This window comes from Lemur catta, chromosome 11, assembly GCF_020740605.2.
Source record: "Lemur catta isolate mLemCat1 chromosome 11, mLemCat1.pri, whole genome shotgun sequence".
NCBI classification, from domain to species: domain Eukaryota; kingdom Metazoa; phylum Chordata; class Mammalia; order Primates; family Lemuridae; genus Lemur; species Lemur catta.
The window spans coordinates 37,021,137-37,041,912 of NC_059138.1; the positions used below are offsets into that span (position 1 = coordinate 37,021,137).

The 20,776-nt window shown below is 34.0% G+C and overlaps 1 protein-coding gene across 1 annotated transcript in view; it reads left to right on the forward strand.

The window, feature by feature from the left end:
- Positions 1 to 20,776, forward strand: part of COG5 (component of oligomeric golgi complex 5) — a 273,232-nt gene that overhangs the window by 181,062 nt on the left and 71,394 nt on the right. Inside the window, exon 11 of the mRNA XM_045565445.1 lies at positions 1,953 to 2,034. Within this exon, the coding sequence (XP_045421401.1) occupies positions 1,953 to 2,034 (82 nt within the window). The remainder of the gene's footprint in view (positions 1 to 1,952; positions 2,035 to 20,776) is intronic.

Here is a 20,776-nt window from a genome sequence, read left to right on the forward strand (position 1 = left end):
TGTATGGATTTTAGGATTTTTTTTTCCTATTTTTGCAAAAATACCATTGAGATTTTGATAGGGATTGCATTGAATCTAGAGATGACTTTGTGGGGTGTGGACATTTTAACAATATTAAGTCTTCTAAACCACAACACATGGGATGTCTTTCCATTTGTGTCATCTTTAGTTTCTTTCAGCAGTATTTTGTAGTTTTCAGTATATAAGCCTTTTTCCTTCTTAGATACGCCTATTCTTAAGTATTTTATTCTTTTGGATGATGTTATAAATGGAATAGTTTTCTTCATTTCTTTTTCAGATTATTCATGTTTAGTATGTAGAGACACACTAATTTTTGCATGTTGACTTTGTAGCCTATGACTTCGCTGGATTCAGTTATTAGTTTAACAGGGTATTTTATGGGCTACTTAGAGTTCTCCACATACAAGATCACGTCATCTACAAACAGGGATATTTTTACTTCTTCCTTTCCAATTTGGATGCCTTTTATTTCTTTTTCTTGCTTGATTCTTCTGGCAGAACTCCCAGTACTATATTATATAGAACTGGTGAGAGTGGGCATTCTGGCCTTGTTCCTGATCTTAGAGGGAAAGCTTTTCTGTTTTGCACCATGGAGTATGATGTTAGCTGTGGGTTTTACGTATATGGCCTTTGTTATGTTATAATTTCCTTCTAGTTCTATTTTGTTGAATATTTTCATCATGAGAGGGTGTTAAATTTTGTCAAATGTTTTTTCTACATTGAAATGCTCATGTGGTTTTTGTCCTTCATTCTGTTAATGTGGTATATTATGATACTTCTTTAATGTGAGGGAAAACATCTACTTTAAACTGAGCACTCTGAATGTATTTTCTGATGATTACATAAGAAATCAACAATGATTTGATTTGCCTTTTTTATGATACACAATTCTCACTTGAGTAAATTCACAACCATAGACTTATTAAAGAAAGAAACAAATAACAATGAAAATGAAAGTGTACATAGGTATAAAAGTCACAAATCAGTATTTTTCATTAGTTATTTTGTTCACTTATCCAAAATTAGAAATTTTACTTTTAGGATGGTAGTAATATTTGAACATTAGACATATTTTATTTATACTATTAATTTTAACCATATAAAATTGTCACTTTTGTACTGAAAAAATAGTAGAATATTGACAATTTCATATTGTATACCACACATATAGACATACGTTAAATTATTTGGCAAAATTTCTAAGAGTGTGATTCCATTTTAACAATATTGGAGTACTTTGTTTTTAACAAATGATACTTTTACTAATATTTGTCTTCTTAGTGATTACTTTCTAAAACATATTTAAATTTGAATGAAAGTGTCATGCTAAACTGAGTAGTAATAATTCTTGTTTCTTTTCTTTTTTTTTTTAAACTGTGTCTAGGCTTCAACCACTCTCTTTTATAATGGTGAATTATTTCCTGTTAGTCATCCTTAGTCTAAGCATGCTTTGTCCATCATTTTGTTATAGTTACACGAATTGCCTTCTGTATATCAAAGGATGATGATGATAGTAGTAATTTGTAATAATAATAGCTAACATTCACTGAGGGTTTATTGTATATGTCAGGCACTGTTGTAGATGTTTATTAATTTGTTTAATCCTCACAATAACTCTGCAATGTGTAGTTACTGTTACCATGTCCATTTTACAGGTAAGTAACCAAGGTACAGAATAGTTAAGTACCTTGCCTAGGGTCACACCACCTATTAAGTGGCAGAGCAGAGTAATGACTGATTACTTGAGCATGAGACATAATTTGATTTGTCTATATAATAGTTCCACCTAGTTTCTTAATAATTCCATTATTTGATAATTAGATGTCTAAAAAATATCATTTAAATTTTAGATAAATTCTCAGTGCTATATCTTATCCATTATAATTTCTTAAAATGAATATATTCTTCTTTTTTTTTTTTTTGGTTCACAGGATGGACAACCTGAAATTTTCTACAAGTTTTGGAATTCAGTTACTGAGGCACTTCCTTCTCAATTTCATGGGACAATAAATAGTAAGCTTGCTGTTTATTTGGCGAATTCATTTTAAAGTTTTTCTGTAACTTTAAAATTTGCTGTCAAAAAGTTTTGCTCTCTTGGTTTACAATATATTTTTTATTGTTATGTTAAAACTCCTGGGTAATTATCATTTCTTCTACATGTTTAATATAGAGTCTCTTAGCCATATAGTCAGTTTTGTAATCAGTAAACAAATTTTTTACATATTTTTATAATTAGTATTTAGAATAAAATTCTCTAGAAGGACAAGTCAAACATTGGAAGAACTCTGATTATTTCCTATATAGAGGGTGTAAAGCAATTGATGTCGAAAAATTCAGTTCATGATTTTAGAATTTTTTTTTTTTTTTTTTTTTGAGACAGAGTCTCACTTTGTTGCCCGGGCTAGAGTGAGTGCCGTGGCGTCAGCCTAGCTCACAGCAACCTCAAACTCCTGGGCTCAAGCGATCCTACTGCCTCAGCCTCCCGAGTAGCTGGGACTACAGGCATGCACCACCATGCCTGGCTAATTTTTTCTATATATATTTTTAGTTGTCCAGATAATTTATTTCTACTTTTAGTAGAGACGGGGTCTCGCTCAGGCTGGTCTCAAACTCCTGACCTGGAGCGATCCACCCGCCTGGGCCTCCCAGAGGGCTAGGATTACAGGCATGAGCCACCGCGCCCAGCCTAGAATTATTTTAACTCCTAACTAAAAGATATAAAAATTCAGAGACTTTACAACTTTTTCTTTATTGTTAAAAGAAAAGATTTAATGAATGATCAGATGAGACATCTTAATCATGAATTAAAAGTTGATCATTCAAATATGATCCACAGAGCTTTTTCTTAGTTTGTTTATGTCATGAAATAATGGCACAGGGTACATCTAAACAATGAAATATGCAAATTGACTAATATCTTATGCATGTTTGTCTAAATACTTTATGTACGAACATTGAATATACCTAGGCTTTTTAAAAGGGGTTAAGAGTTTGTTTCTAGTTAAATTTTTATTCACAAACGTTTGCTAAAAGTACCTACTATATGCTAAACATTATTTGGTCACTGGGACCCCAGAGTTGAATAAACTACTCTTCTTGCTCCCTACTTCTTTCTAATTAAGTATGCAATTTAAGATAGTAACCACAAAAGAGGTCTTCATTTATTTGTTGTAGCTAAACAGAACTTAAGTAGGTGGTTTATTTAGGACTGATTTACTCCATTTACTTGTGAATCACATTACTAATCTTAGGAGAGAATAAATATTGTATATCTCCCTGCATTAAGTTTCTGTTTCTGGTCAGCATTATTGAGATATAATTTATATGTAGTAAAATTCACCAATTTTAAACATAGAATTCTATGAAGTTTGACAAATATTTACATTCATATAACCATTATCACAATTAAGATATAGAACATTTTCATCCTCCCCAAAATTTCTCTTACGTACTTTTGCAGTTAATATGCTACTTCCACTCCTTGGCTCTTGGCAACTAATGATTTGCGTTCTGTCACTATATCTTGCTTGTTCTAGATTTTCATCAAACTAGAATCATACAGTATGTGTTCTTTTGTATTAGCATAATTGTTTTAAGATTCACCTGTGTTGTTGCATATATCAGTAGTCTGTTTCCTTTTTATTGTTGAATAGTATTCCATTGTGTCGATATATACCACAATTTTTTATCCAATCCCCAATTGGGTAACAACTTCATTGTTAGAGCTTTGGATTATTATGAATAAAGTTACTATGATTATTTACATATGAGTCACTTTTGTAGACATATGTGTTCACTCTCTTGTGTGAATATATAAGAGTGGAATTGCCTAATCATTTGGTAAATGTGTTTAACTTTACAGAAACTGCAAAACTATTTTACAAAATGGATATGCCATTTTTCATTCCCATAAGTAATGTGGAATAGTTCCAATTGCTCTATATTTTTGTCAATCCATGATATTGTCAGTCATTTTAATTTTAGTCATTCCAAAATGGATGGTGTGTTTATAGTGGTTTTTCATTGTGGTTTTAATTTCCTCTAGCCTAAAGACTATTGATGCTTTCTTAGTCCATTCAGACTATTATAATAAAATACCACAGACTGGGTAATTTACAACAACAGAAATTTAATTCTCAAAGTTCTGGAGGCTGGAGGTCCAAGATCAAGCTGCTGGCAGATTGAGTATCTGGTGAGGGCCTGTTTCCTGGTTCATAGATGGTGTATCCGTACTGTGTCCTTACATAGTGTAAAGGAGCAGGAAAGCTCTTTGAGCCTCTTTTATCAGGGCACTAATCTCATTCATGAGGACTCCTCCCTCTTGATCTTATCACCTCCCAAAGACCCACCTCCTAATACCATCACGTTGGTGATTAAGTTTCAACATACGAATTTGGGGACACACAAGCATTCAGACCATACCACATGTTGACTGCATTTTCACATACTTGTCTGCCATCTGTAGAACTGTCTTTGGTTATGTGTTTGTCCAAATTATTTCCCTCTGTGTTTATTGTAATGTTTGTCCTCTTATCAAGTCATAAGGTATCTTTATATATTCTGGATTTCAAAGTCTTTTTTTAGATGTGTGTTTGTAGATATTTTCCCCTAGTATTTGGCTTGCCTTTTTGTTTTCTTAACAATGCCTTCAAAGAACAAACATTTTAATTTTGATAAAATCTAATTTATCAAAACTTTAAATAATTTGTAGCTTTTTTTGACTTCAGAAATTGTTGCCTAACCCAAAGTCAGAAATATTTCCTTCTATATTTTATTCTAGAAGTTTTATTAGTTTGAGTTAATTTTTGTATATGGTGTGAGTTATCTCAATATTCATTTCTTTGTGTATGTCTCTAAAAAATTATTCTCTGCCTATTGACTTCTTGGGACATTTTTGTTGAAAATCATTTGGTTATATATGACTAACACTATTTCTAGACTCTATTTTGTTCTATTTTTTTTTTGCATATCTATGTTTATATGAGTATAATAGGGTTTTGATCACAATAGTGTAAGTCCTCCAATTTTGTTGTTTATCAAAATAATTTTGGTTATTTTAGGCTGTTTGCATTTCCATATATACATATATTCGTATTTCATAATCAGCTTACAAAAATTGACTCCTGAGATTTTGATGAGAATTACAACAGATGATTATGTGATGAATTCACAGCTTAGTGTTGAGTCTTCTGCTCCATAGCATGATACATATTCTCATTTACTTAGGTCTTTTACATTTTCTCTTATAAATGCTGTGTAGTATGCAGTTCTAACAGATCTTACCTTAAATTTATCATTATTTCATATATTTTGGTGCTACTGTAAATGCTATTTTTTAAATTTTACTTTATAATAGTTAATTGTTAAAATGTAGAAATACAATTATATTTGTGAATCCTCTGACTTTGCTAACCTTGTTTATTAGTTCTAGTAGTTGTTGGACAATTTTTAGGATTTTCCATATAGGTGATCGTGTGTTCTGCAAATAAAAAGTTTTATTTCTTTTGCCAATCTGGCTGGTTCTTTTCCTTATTACACTGGCTAAAATCTCCAGTACAGTGTACACTGGAAGTAAAGTGGACATTCTTGCCTTGTTTGTAAACTTAGAAAGAAAGCATTAAGTCAACATTAAGTATGATGCTGTTTTTCAATGATGCTCTTTGTCAGGTTGAGGAAGTTCTCTTGTATTTATAGTTTATTGAGATCTTCACTTTGATTTGTTGTTGATTTTTTTCCCAATGCTTTTTCTGCATCATTTAGATGGTCAAATAGTTTTAATTATTTTAATATGTTAATATAATGAATTATATTATTGATTTTCAAATGTTGAACTTTGTATTCCTAAGATAAACCCCACATGGTCATGAGGTATTATCTTTGTATGTTGTTGTGTTCAATTTGCTTTCAAAAAATTAAGGTTTTTTTTGCATCTGTAGGCACAAGATATTGATCTGTCTTTTTCTAGTTTTGGTAGCAGAGTAATGCTGACCTCAGAGAATAAGTTGGAAGGTATTCTGTCCTCTTCAGTTTTCTTTAGCGGTTTATGTAGAATTTGTATTATTTCTTCCTGAACTCTTTGGCAGAATTCACCAGGTAACTCATCTGAGACCTGCAGTTTTCTTTGTGGGAATACTATGAAGTACTAATTTAACTTTTTTATATATACAGGGATATTCCATTTGTCTATTTCTTCTTGAGTGAGTTTTGATAGTTTATATCTTTTAAATAATTTTTCTAATTCATTGAAGTTTTCAAATTTATTAGCATAAAATTACTGAAAATGCTTTTTTATTATCCTTCAATTGTATGTAGAATCTGATGTGATGTTTCGTATCTTTTTTCTGATATCAATGTTTTCTTTTTCCTGATAATTATGATTAATGTATTATTAATTTTATTGACCTCAGAAACCAGCTTTCATTTATTTTTTCCTATTATTTGTTATCAATTTTATTGTTTTCCGCTCTTAAGATTATTTTCTTCTTCTCTTTGCTTTAGTTTTGATATGCTCTTTTTCTTGTTCATTAAGATTAAGTTTAGATTACTGATAAACCTTTCTTTTGTAATGTAGTTTCCCTATAAGCAGTATTTTGGCTACATCCCACAACCAATTTATTATTCCAAACATGAAAAAGTTAATAGTGAAGTAAAGGTCCATATACCTATACCTTTGGTTCAATAATTGTTAAATTTTCCAACTAAATCAACATTTTAAAATCTTTTAAAATGTTTAAAATTTAAAATTCATGAGATTATTTCAGGAGATAGGTTTTCAAATATAGTGTAAGTGTAGCCTTTCAATTGTTTCTTACTCCATTTGTGAACAAAATCAATTTTCTTGAAAACAATTATCATCATGAAGTTTTCTTTAAGATTTAACTTTTCACATTGTAAGCCAGTGACGTTTAATGGAATCCACTTACTAACATACCAGCAACAAAATGAAAGATGTAAATTTACCTACAAAATATGAAAGCATAATTATAAAATTTATTAAACTTTCAGTTTTTTGGTGTAAAAGAAAGCAAATGCAAAAGCTCATTTATGGAAACACTTTGAAACTCTAGTGTCTGAGTTAGGTGAAGATGTATCTCCTGATGGTCATCACTACTGTAAGTTGGGGGTGCAGGAGAAGTACAGTTATAACTTTGTTTGGACTCAGTTTACCAGAAAGGAAAGGGTATATATATTTAGCCGATCATGATTTTCTGTTCACTGAGCCTCAAGAAAAATTAATTTGAAGTTCTTTATCAGCATTACTATCTCCTTTCTCTCAGAGTCCTGTAACTATGGAGAGGATCTCATTCCATAATGTGACAGAAGGGACCCATATTTATACCTTTAATTACACCTTCCTCTGATTTCTCTTTCCATACTTCTCCCTTAAGATATTAGACAATGGAATGAACTTTCTTTTACTGACCAACCCACAATTGCAACCAAATGTGGACTTGGATAACCAGAAAGTCACTCTGATGTGCATCACGATCCAGGCTAATTGGTGTTTTTTTGTGCTGATTACCGGATCTTGAGATGTCTTAGTGTTGCTAATGCTTAGATAAAAATTGAATCAAACAAACATGATTATATGATTAGTAATATTTCCTACCATTCACACTGAGGGAGGAATGAGAGCAGCACCAGCTTTCCGTGGATATTTTGAATGATCTGTGATATTTTCCATAGAAAATAAAATTGTGTTTTAGAAGCAATGCAGATATAAATCCCTATTGTTGCTATTAAACCAGAGCTCATATAGTCTATTTAGTCACACATTTTGAAAATATTTAAAATAGTTTAAGTATTGATTCTAGTGTAACTTTCTTAAAAATCAACGTCCTCTTCTATTTCAAAACTTCACAAACACACCACCAATTTTTTTTTTTTTCTGGTGAGACAGGGTCTCGCCTGTCACCCAGGCTAGAATGCAGTGGCATCATCATAGCCCACTGCAACCTCAAACTCCTGGGCTCAGATAGGACTAACAGCAGATTTAACCCTGAGGAGGAAAAAAAGAATCAGTCAACTTGAAGACATAACCATAGACATGATTCAAAATAAAGGACTGAGATTTTAAAACAAACTTAAAGAATTATCAGAGTCTCAGGATATGTGGGACATATCAAGATGTAATTGGAGTTTTAGAACCAAAAGAAAGAGGGAGGAAGAAAGTAAAAGTTAGAAAAAATAGTTGTTGAAAATATTCAAAACATTTTTATTATGGACTAAATGTTTATGTCCCCCCCAGCCAATTCATATATTGAAGCCCTAGCTCCCAATGTAACTGTATTTGGAGATAGGGCCTTTATGGAAGTAATTAAGGTTAAATGAAGTCATAAGGGTGGGCTCTGATCCTACAGCATTACTTATAAGAAGAGACGCCAGGGAATTTGCTAGCTTTCTGTGTGCACACGCACCAGGGAAAGGCCGTGAGAGCATTTAGCAAGAAGGTAACCATCAGCAAACCAGGAAGAGAAACTGAACAGTGCTAGAACCTTGATCTTGGGCTTCTAGCTACCAGAACTATGAGAAACAAATTTCTGTTGTTTAAGCCAAAAAAATTTAAAAAGCTCATTTATGGCTGTTGTAATGTATTTGTTGTCAAGTATTAATTTAAAATGTACATTATCACTTTAAAATTTTTTTTAGGCTGGGCGCATTGGCTCACGCCTGTAATCCCAACACTTTGGAAGGCCACGGTGGTGGGGGCGGGGAGGGGGAGGAGGGTGGAGGAGGATTGCTTGGGTCCAGGAGTTCAAGACCAGCCTGGGCAACAGCAAGACCCCATCTCTACAAAAAAATTTTTTTTAATTACCTGAGCATAGTGGTGTGCGCCAGTACTCCCAGCTACTCAGTAGGCTGAGGCAGGAGGATCACTAGAGCCCAAGGGTTTGAGGTTGCAGTGAGCTATGATGATGCCACTGCACTGTAGCCCAGGCAACAGAGCAAGACTCTGTCTCCAAAAAAACAAAACTTTTAAAAAAATCTTGGAGTTGTCATAGTCATTATTTTCTTTCTTTAAATGAGTTCATTTAATTTGTATTTTGAATATTTCTTCTCTCAATATGATAGGAATCTACAAAGAAAAAGGCTTCAGCACACTTGAAAAATTTCAATCTTCTAATCATTACATCTTCCAGTATTGTTTATTATTGATTGGTGTGGCACATTTCTAGTAGAAATTATATAAGGTAAACTAAACAAACATAAGAAACAATAGGAAAATGGAACTCTACAGAGTGAAATGGAAATGTCTTTGTCTGCTAATTCTAACATCTGTGTCAATTCTGGGTTTTTGTGGTTTGGTTGAATTTTCTTCCCATCATGGATCTGATTTTTCTACTTCTTTGCATGTCTAAAAAATTTTATTGGATATTAGATATTATGAATTTTACCTTGTTTGGTGCTGGTTATTTTTGTTGTACATATTTTTATATTCTCTGACACTGTCAAGTTACTTAGAAACAGTTTGATCCTTTTGAGGCTTGCCTTAAAATTTATTAGCAAATCCAGAGCAGTGATTAATCAGGGGCTAATTATTTCCCAGTACTGAGATACTCTTAGTACGTCCAAATATGAGATTTTCCAGGCCTGGTTTTGGTGAACAGGCACTATTCTAAGTCTTGTGTGAATATAACAAGTATGTTCTCTTTAATCCTTTTGTGTGGTTTTTTCCCCCTAAACTCTGGAAATTTCCTCACACACATGTGCTGGTCAGTGTTTTGCTGAATACTCAAGGTGAACATTGCAGACCTCTGGGATTCTTTGTCTATGCAGCTCTCTCCCGTCTGGTATTCTGTCCTATGAACTCTAGTTTCCTTCTGTTTTCCTGTTCTAGGGGCTAGTGTGGTAGAAGAAGTCTGTTCTCCCTAAGCTGGGGCAGTCATGGTTTACCTCTTTTGTTTCCTGTCTCTCAAGGACACTGTCCTTTGTTGCATGTTGTTATGTGTCTTAAAAACCATTATCTCGTATATTGTGTCCATTTTTTGTTTGTTTATTTCAGATAGGGGAATAAATCTGGTCCTGTGTTTTAATATCATGACCAGAAGCATCGAAGTTTTAAAAACAATAATTAGAAGTACATTTCTTTCTTTTTTTTTTTTTTTATTTCAGCTCTTCATGGGGGTACAAAAGCTCAGGTTATATACATTGTCCGTGTCCCGCCCATCCTCCTGAGTCAGAGCCTCAAGCGTGTCCATTCTCCAGACAGTGCGCCTGGCACTCACCATGTAGTCATACCTCCATCCCCTCCCACCCCCCACCTCCCTGAGTCAGCACCTTCAAGCATGACCATTCCCCAGACGGTGCGCAACGCACTCATCATGTAGGCATACACCCAACCCCTCCCCCCATCCACCCCATCCCCGTCTCAGTCTGATATCCAATTGGTATCCTTCCGCGATGTGCATTTAGGTGATGATCAGGGAAACCAATTTTCTGGTGAGTACATGTGATGCTTGTTTTTCCGTTCTTTGGATACTTCACTTAATATAATGGGTTCCAACTGTCTCCAGGAGAACCAAAGAGATGTCCTATCACCGTTATTTCTTATAGCTGAGTAATACTCCATGGTATACATATACCACAGTTTACTAATCCATTCATGGATTGATGGGCATTTGGGTTGTTTCCACATCTTTGCGATTGTGAATTGTGCTGCTATAAACATTCGGGTACAGATGTCTTTGTTATAGAATGACTTTTGTTCTTCTGGGTATATGCCCAATAATGGGATTGCTGGATCGAATGGTAGGTCTACTTGAATCTGTTTAAGGTATCTCCATAATGCTTTCCACAGGGGTTGCACTAGTTTGCAGTCCCACCAGCAGTGTATGAGTGTTCCTGTCTCTCCGCATCCACGCCAACATGTGTTGTTTTGGGATTTTTTGATAAAGGCCATTCTCACTGGAGTTAAGTGGTATCTCATTGTGGTTTTGATTTGCATTTCCCTGATGATTAGGGATGTTGAGCATTTTTTCATATGTTTGTTAGCCATTCTTATGTCTTCTTTTGAAAAATTTCTATTCATGTCATTTGCCCACTTTTTGATAGGGTTGTTTGATTTTTTTTCTTGCTGATTTTCCTGAGTTCTAAATAGATTCTTATTATCAGTCTTTTATCTGACGTGTAGTATGCGAAAATTTTTTCCCATTCTGTAGGCTGTCTGTTTATTTTCGTGACTGTTTCTTTGGCTGTGCAGAAGCTTTTTAATTTAATCAGGTTCCATTTATTTATTTTTATTGTTGCTGTGATTGCCTTAGGGGTTTTCTTCATAAATTCTTTGCCTAGACCAATGTCTGTAAGAGTCTTTCCTACATTTTCTTCTAGAATTCTAATCGTTTCCAAAATAGTATATGGGGTAGTATGTGTGTGTATTTAATGGTATTGTCATTTACTTGTCTGTGATACCTGCTTTTCTTCCTTAACCATTACAAACATTTTTCACGTTCTACTCACTCTCAATAACCAACCTTGTTTTCTGGGTCATCAGAACAATTAGTGTCATTAGGAAATTCTTTCTTGTACCTACTTTTCCAAATAAGAGCCTTATTTCCTCCCTTCCTCAGAAGAAAATTTTCCTTTTCTTCAAGGAAGAACCCATTTACTGGTATGCAGACCTGCATCGTTTATTCCATCTTCCTGGTAATATCATTCCTACTTCTCTTTTTTCTATTTTGGATTGCTCCTTTTTTGATTTCTTCCCCTGAGATAAAAACCTACTGAGGTTGCTACTGTCCAATGAAAACTACAACAAAACTAGAGAGTTCCCCTTTAGTTGCTATTTACTCTCTCCTTCTCTTCTTACCTAAATTTCTCAAAAGAGTAGTTTGCATTTTTTTGTCTTTGTTTTCATACTGTTGATTTCTCAACTACATGTGATCTGCTTATCTTCTACCATTCTATTGAAATAGTTCTCATTAAGGTAAACAATGACCTATATCTACTTCTACTTCTTGTTTTTTGGGGTTTTTTAATTTTGTTTTGGGGTGTGTGTGTGTGTGTGTGTGTGTGTGTGTATGTGTGTATTTGAGCCAGGACACCTAGGCTAGAGTGCAGTGGCATCCTCATAGCTTGCTGCAACCTCACACTCCTGGGCTCAAAGGATACTTCTGCCTCTGCATCCTAAGTAGCTGGGATTACAGGCATGTGCCACCGTGCCTGGCTAATTTTTCTATTTTTTGTAGAGAGGGGTCTCACTCTTGCCTCAGACTTTTGTCTCAAACTTCTGACCTCAAGTGATCCTCCCTCCTCAACCTCCCAAAGTGCTAGGATTACAGACATGAGCCACCACGCCTGTCCTGATCTACTTCTTAATTGCCAGATTCACCGTATGTTTTTTAGTTCTTATCTTATGGGACCTGTTCTGTATAGTTAAAGAAGCTAATGAAAGGGAATATACTTTTTAGGTAGAAAATCTCATTAATATTTCACATTCAGAGTAGTCTGTTACTTCTGGATAGCTTTAGTACTTTAATAACTTCCTTTGGGAGAACTCCAAGGTAAGTTGTTTGTAAAGCACCTTCCATTTTAATAGCACATACAGTCCCTGAAGTGCACTGTAGTACTTCTTAAAATTATAGACAGGCGATATTAAGGAAGTGCAACCATCTGTAGAGTTGAGGATTACACACAATGTACCAGATTGTCTAAGTAAGCAATATTTTGGCAGAATATATCTAAAGGGAAATTTTCCTACTTAGGAACCTGTTCTTATTATATGTGTTATATGCTTAGTAAAAAATTTCTACTAGAGGATAAGATCCAGACGTTTGACAAACAATAAATTTGCTTTATTCAAAAGGAAAAATGCTTGAACTTGTCACCATGGAGATTTGAAGTAGCTCCTTTAGCAAGTCTGCTGCTTTAATTCTCTGTGGGTGATGGCTATTACCAAAAAGATTTCTAAGCCTTTTTTGTCTGTTATTTTTCTATTGTACTTCCTAAACAATAGTCTTTGTTCATCAACCTGTTGGGTTATAATATTAATAAATATGTTTTAAGTTTCAATAGAAACAAGCAAAATAAACATTACTGTTTTGACCTCTTTAAAAGAAAAACATATCATAATATTTCTTTGTAATCTGATGATTTTCTCAGAATGTCTCATCATATATAAATATGCTTTATTTTTCTTCATAGCTCTTATCACTTTCTAATATACTGTTACGATAAATAATGGTATATTAATGTTTGTTCATCATGGCTGACTCCCCACTAGATTGTAAGCCCCATAAGACAGGGAATGCTAGTTTAGTCATAGAACTGTCCTCAATGGCTGGAAGAGTGCTTGACATACAGTAGGGCTTCAATTAATGCTTATTGACTGGAAGGAAGGAAAGGGAAGAAATGAAGGAAGAAAAGATATCAGTGCCCTTTTATGGAAACTAGATATTTACCAAAGACAATTTTTGAAGTGTGCTTGAAAAATCTAGCAAATAAATCTCTTTTTAAATTTTTAAAACCTTGTGCAATATTAGTCCCTCAAAACTCTTAAGGAACTCATAGAAATTGTTCATATAATTAAGAAAGCTAACATGGTTATATATCTGTAATACTTTGGAAAATCAAGCATGAATAAGGGAAACATTGAGGAGATTATTATCTTTGCCTTCTTAAAAATACAGTGATAAATGAAGAGTCAAACCTCTCTGAGAATTAGGGGGATAAACAAGCTACACAATTAGAGTATGGAGAGTTTTTTCTTTTTTTAAGTTAGCATGATGTACAAGTTAAATGAGATCATATTGTGGACACTTCTTAAAAGTTAATGTCCAACTTAAATATACATACTTAGAAAACAGACTTCACATCCTCTTTTTAAAGTACTTCTTAGAATTTCAATCCTGCAGTTGAAGCATTTCACTACATAGTTCTAATGCACTCATAAGGCACCATCCTAAACACCCTGTAGCACAAAAAGAAGAAAACTTCCAATTTGTTCAAAAAAAAAAAAATAATAACTGTGTTAAGGGCATGAGAAGAGAGGTCTTTTGAGCAAATACTAAAAGTTTATATAACCTTGTAAGCCTAGCTATGAAGTAACTGTTTGGATACTCTATTTGGCAGGACAAAATTGATCATGGCATTTTTCTGTTTAAAATCCTTTGTTGACTCCTCATTATTCTTTTTAAAAAATTATTTATTAAAGCATAATACTCATAAAGAAAAAGAATGAGTATCATAATTTTATATCTAGTTGAATTTTTCAAATTTCAGTGTGTCTCTGTAACTATGCTCAAGAATAGCATCAAGATCAAGAAACACAGTATTATCTGTTGCCCGGACATTCTCTTCTTTCCCCCTTCTAGTTTCTGCTTGCCTCTCTTCTAACAAGGGTAATCACTAATTTCTAATGGAATTGTTTTTTTAAAATTATTATTTTATTTTATACAGATAAAATCATCTAGTTTTTACTCTTGTGTCTGTTGTCTGACTTCTCTCACTCAACATGTTTCTAAGAGTCTCCCATATTGTTAGATGTACTTGTTGGTCATTTTCAATATGGTAAAATATTCCAGCCTGGAAATATACCATAACATATTTATCTACCATGTTATTGATGGACATTTGGGTGATTTCCCATTTGGAGCTATTTTAAATAATGGTACTATGACAATTCTGAGCAATTTTATTGGGAATGAACCCAGTAGTGGAAAATTGGGAGACAGAATAGTAGCCTTCCCAAAGAGTTCTATGTTCTGATCTCCAGAACCTATGACTATATTATCTCACAGGGCAAAACGGATTTTACAAATGTGATGTAAGGACTTGAGGTGGAGAGATTATCTTGGATCACCTGAGTGGGCCCAGTGTAATCATATAGTCCTTGTAAGAGTAAGAAGAAAGGAGAGAGAGGAAGAGATGTAATGATGGAAAAAGAGGTGAAGGAATATAATTGATGGAAGTGGGGGCTACAAGCCAAGGAATATAGACAGGTGGAAAAGGCAAGGAAAAAATTCTCCCCTAGAACCTCCAGAATGACTCTGCTGACACATTCGTTTTGGTTTAGTGAGACCAATCTTGGACTTCTGACCCCCAAAACTGTGAGATAATACATATTTGTTGTTTTAAGCCCCCAAGTTTGCAGTAATTTGTTACAACAGCTATAGGAAACTAATATAGTAGGTCATAGAGTAAGCATATGTTCAGCTTTAGTAGGTACAGTCAAAGAGTTTTCCAATGTGGTTGTACCAGTTTAAACTCCCCTTGACAGTATGAGAGTTCCAGTTTTTCCAAATTCATTTTGGTATTTTCTGTGTTTTTTGTTTTAGCTATTTTAGTGGATGTTCAGTTGAATCACTTTGTAGTTTTAATTTTTATTTCATTTATGACTAATAATATTCACTTTTCCATATGTATATTGGCTATTGGGATATTTTCTTTTATGAAATGTCTGTTAATTTTCTCTGGAATTGTCAGTCTTGTCTTATTGATTCATGGGATTTATTTACATATTCTGAAGTATTTTGTTGGATTCTTTTCTCTTACTCTCCAGTCATTTATATAGGCTGATTATTTCAATTCACTCTAGGATGAGATTGGTTTGGGGCAGTTTCAGTTTTAATAAGATTCAGTTTACTCCAGCTATTCCCCTTTTACTTTGACATGCTTCTCCCAGACTTTAAATTAAGAAGGTCTTTGAGGTCTTTTGTCATCTCAGTCCTGAAATATTCAGGTTGATCTAGCTCTGGTCTCCAAAAGTTCCCAGACCTCTCACCTCATGAAACTTATCTAGTGAATGTCTTCAAGAAAAGATCTTGCCTGTGTTTGTGGCATGTCCTCTCCCCTCAGCTGGTCTTTGTTCCCAGCCATCACAAATGTGAAGGACCTTTTTATTACACTCTTTGTAGTTTTGGACCTAGTTCCCCAGCTTCCCTTGCAATCCCTAGAACTCAGCAAATGTTCCATGGGAAACCCAGGTTGAGATTCCTTAAGTTTCCAAAGTTTCACTCCAGTCTCATGAACCTCTAAAAGCTTTGGTAGTTTTTCTCTTCTCCAGCACAGGTCCTCTGCTTAGGCCATGCTTGAATTTTTAAAAATATATATGAATTCTTTAATTGTTGCAAGGAGGGAACTGGTCTGCCTCCACTCTTCTTCCTCCATTACTCTCAAGGTGCAATCCAAACATGACTTTTCTGGTTCCTTCCTATTTACTCAGCACTCAATATTTTTCTTTCTATTTTTTAATCTCTGTACTTGAGCCTGAATTCTTGAATGAATTGCTGTCTTTCTTCTCAGTGTTTACACATACCTGAAACACATGTCTATATCCTCCCCTTCATCTGTATAACTCACACTTGGCTTTTCAATCTCAGTTTAGCAATGAAGTGTTCCCTGACACCTCCCTCACCATACACACCCAAACATGAACCAACCATCCTCTTTCAGCTCCCATAGAACTCTGATGTCTCTGATTTCAGCATTTATCCTGCTACACTGTAATAGCTCACCTATTAGGTTGTCTGTATCTCCCACCAGATTCTGGAAAAATCTTCTCTGTCCGCCTCCATTCCCATGCCATATTCCTATCAGAGAGCACAGTGCTCAGTGTATAATAGACATTCTGTTGAGATGGAACCCTAAAATGTTAAATTAATATTTAAAGGCTTTATGAATTAGGAGGAAATCTGAAAAGGAAACAATCTGTAAAAATCAAAATACTCTTTATCTTAAAAAAATAATAAGCACTTATAAGCTAAATGAGGCCCTAATATGAAGTACTTTTAGAAAACAAACAGCAATATGTGTATATGATAAACAGGGACATGAAAAGATGATTGCAAAAATGCTCTGATGATTATCATAGGATGGTAAGTTATTAAGTAATTTTTAGTTTATTTATACTTTTATTTCTTTGCAATGAACATTTTCATGTCAGTTATAGAATATGAAGCAATTTTAATTGAGGTAAAAGAAAAAAGCAGACTGGAGACTAAACTATTTAACCCTCCATGAAGATTTGTTGAATGGAAATTAGATCCAGTATTTATTAAAGTAGATAAACTGGTCAGAGTTGAAGAATAAAGTGAGATAAAAAGGATTTACAGAAATAACTCCCAAGTTTACTCTGTATATCTGAGTAAATTCCAAGTGTATCAAACGATTAAATGTAAAATATGAAACCATACAAGTGCTAGAAGAAAAGACAAGTGAATAAGCTAGGAATGGAGGGAAACTTTTCTAACTAATTCAATATCCAGAAGCAATGATGGAAAAATTGATGATTACATTAAAAATTTTTTGCATGGTGAAAAAAATTTTAGGCAAAATAAAGACAACTGACAAACTAGAAAAAAAATTATAATTTACATTAAAGATAAAGGGTTAGTATCCCTAATATGTAGAAAGCTTCTAAAATGAGAAGAAAAAAGCCAACAACACTATAGGGAAAAAAATGTAGATAGCTCTTAAGTATATGGAAAAGATGCTCAATATCACCCAGAAATAGAGAAACTCAGAATAAAAGTACAGAAATATTCCATTTCTCATCTATCAACTTAGCAAAAATCAAAAAATTTGATAATATTAATGAGCATGTGGGGAAATAGTCTCACATATTGTTAATTAACATACAAACCTTATGGAGGGGAGTTCGTGAGTTCCTAACAAAATTATATAACCATTTACTCTTTTACCCTGAAATTCTGCTTCTAAGGATCTATTCCATAGATGTGCTGGCAAAAATATGAAAAGACATATTCACAGGACTATTCCTTGCATCATTATTTGGAATTGCAAAAAATGGAAACAACTCGAATATTCATTATTAGGGTATTAGTTAAACTGTGGTGCATTCGTGTACTGGAATGCCATGCAGCTATAAAAATAAATGAGGGGAAAAAAAGAATGAGGAATATCTTTATATAGTACTATGGAGTGGTCACCAAGATATGTTAAGTTTTAAAAGGTGGATAAATATGTGTAGTCCAGGCCTGTCATTCTAGCGCTTTGGGAAGCCAAGGCGGGAGGGTTGCTTGAGGTCAGAAGTTCGAGACCAGCCTGGGCAATAGTGAGACCCTTGTCTCTACAAAAAATTAAAATAAAAAACCAAATTAGCTGGATGTGGGGAGACATGCCTATAGTCCCAGCTTCTTGGGAGGCTGAGGCAAGAAGGATCACTTGTGTCCAGGAGTTTGAGGTTATAGGGAGCTATGATGACAACACTGCACTCTGGCCTGGGCAAGAGAGGAGACCTATCTCAAAAAAAAAAAAAAAAAAAAAAGTATATTGTGCTTTTATTCACCTGAGAAAGAGGGTGACATAAATATATATTTTTCTTATAGTTTTAAAAAAATTGAAGGATAAATTATAAAATTTAGAAAAATGGTTACCAGTGCTGGAGAGAGGGAGATGAGTGTGAAGAAGACATTGGAGGGAACAGAGAAAAAGGTAGGCTTCTTTGAATATACTTTGTTGTGTAGATATAAGTTTGAAGTCATATGAATATTTTCTATGGTTGTAAAACAAAATTAAAATGAAAGAAAAAATTCCTACAAACCAAGAGTGAAATGAAATAATTGAATGGAAATGTGTGGTATAACCACACAGAGAGGAACTCTTGTGTTTTTTGTTTGTTTATTTGCTTGCTCATTTGACTACTTTACTTTTAAACTCAACAATTTTTTTCTGCATCCCTACTGCAGTATACCTAAAGGACAACAAGAACTGATCCAGAAACCTATGTACTCTTTTTAATAATCAAGATGTTGATGATAGTATTAGTATTATTATTTTTAGATTACTGTGTGTGTGGTGTGGGATAAAGCAAATGACTAATCATGTTGATATCATAGTGGGTCAAGATTTTCAGCATGAAAGAAAGGATGTATAAAATGAATGAGATCAAAGTGAACTGATGATGTATTTTTTTTCTTTAAAAAATATAATTTGATTTATATACATTCATAGGTAAGCCATTGAAAAGGCCTAGAAAAAATGGCCATTTCAGTAATACTGAACCCCTCCAACACTGATGTTGTGGTCTTTTAAACAGAATTTCCCATTAAAAGAAACCAGGATTCCTTGAAGAAATGGCTAATTCCAGGTCTGGGGCAGGAAATGTGCAGGATAATTCTGTAACCCCTTATGCCAGAAAGCAAGGGAGATATCAAAGACTACTAGGGTTGTGTTAAAGGACTGAGGAAGCAATTTGAATAAACATCTACCACAGATGGAATCATTTTAGCATCAGTAGGGATACAATTGCAAGAGGTTGAAACCCATTACGATGTCTATATCCATGAGTTCATGATGACACAAATAAAGAAATATATATTGGTTGGTTGTTATTGATGATATTATGGAACTTTGGAAACTGAAAAAGGGAATATAGTCAAACATTTTTTCTGTTTTTCTTGAACAAATGATACCTCAAGGAAACCAAGTAATTGACGAGAAAAGTTTTTATTTATTAAAGTATTACCTCTTATAAATGCAAAAGGAATGTTAGAACCTCTTTATTTTATAATCTCTGATGAATTTGTGGATCAAGAAATGATTATTAATGTCTGCTAAGTTCATTTAAAAAGGTAAACAGTATGCAGATTCAGTCACTACATATGCAGTAGTCTTGTTTAAAAGTATATAACCTAGAATCTGATCAAATTCTTACCTACATCAGCAATTTTAAACTTATTTGCACTTTAGAATCAATTGGACAATGTTTAAAAATCCCAAAGCAGCCGGGCGCAGTGGCTCACGCCTGTAATCCTCGCACTCTGGGAGGCCGAGGCGGGTGGATCGTTTGAGCTCAGGAGTTGGAGACCAGCCTGAGCAAGAATGAGACCCCGTCTCTACAAAAAAAAAATAGAAATTAGCTGGACAACTAAAAATATATATAGAAAACATTAGCCAGGCATGGTGGTGCATGCCTGTAGTCCCAGCTCCTCGGGAGGCTGAGGCAGGAGGATTGCTTGAGCCTAGGAGTTTGAGGTTGCTGTTAGCTAGGCTGACGCCATGGCATTCTAGCCCGGGCAACAGAGTGAGACTCTTTCTCAAAAAAAAAAAAAAAAAAAAAAAATCCCAAAGCCTAGGCTGCAATTACATTAGAGTCTCTGAGGGTGAGACCTAAATATACGGATTTTTAAAAGCTCCTCAGTTATTTCAAAGTGAAAAGTGCTATTTTAGATCCAACTTATAATTTATAGGAAATATAGGGATCAGAGGGTACAATCAGCAAATTCAGACTGTAAAACTATAGGACAAATGACCTAGCTTCTTAAAGAATTAAAAGGAATAAAAAGAGAGGGGAACTATAGGCTTGAGGACATTTCAGCTAATTATAATATGTGGGCTGTTTATGGATCTCAAATCAAACAAACCATTAAAAAATTCCTAAATCAATCAGGCAAATGTGGTCACTGTTAATTTTGTAAAGTGTGATAAGAGAGCTGTGGTTATGTTTTTAAAGAAAATTATTCCTATTGGAGATATCCTCAATATTTATGGGTGAAATGATAGAACGTTTGCTGTTTGCTTCAAAATAACTGCTAGTGATGGAGGGAGATTAGCCAGGGATACAGATTAAAAAAAAAAGATTGAGTTGATAAGTGCTGCAGCTAAATGATGGATACAAAGAGGTTCATTATACTATTCTCAGTACATTATATGTTTGAAATCTATAATAACAATGTTTTCAAAATTTCAGGGCAAGCACTTAAGGCAGACAAAGAAAGTCAGCACAGAAGAATAGGAAAAAAAAATTAGAGAAATGGAAAAACCAAGAGAGAATGGGGTCATGGAGAGTATTTCTCGA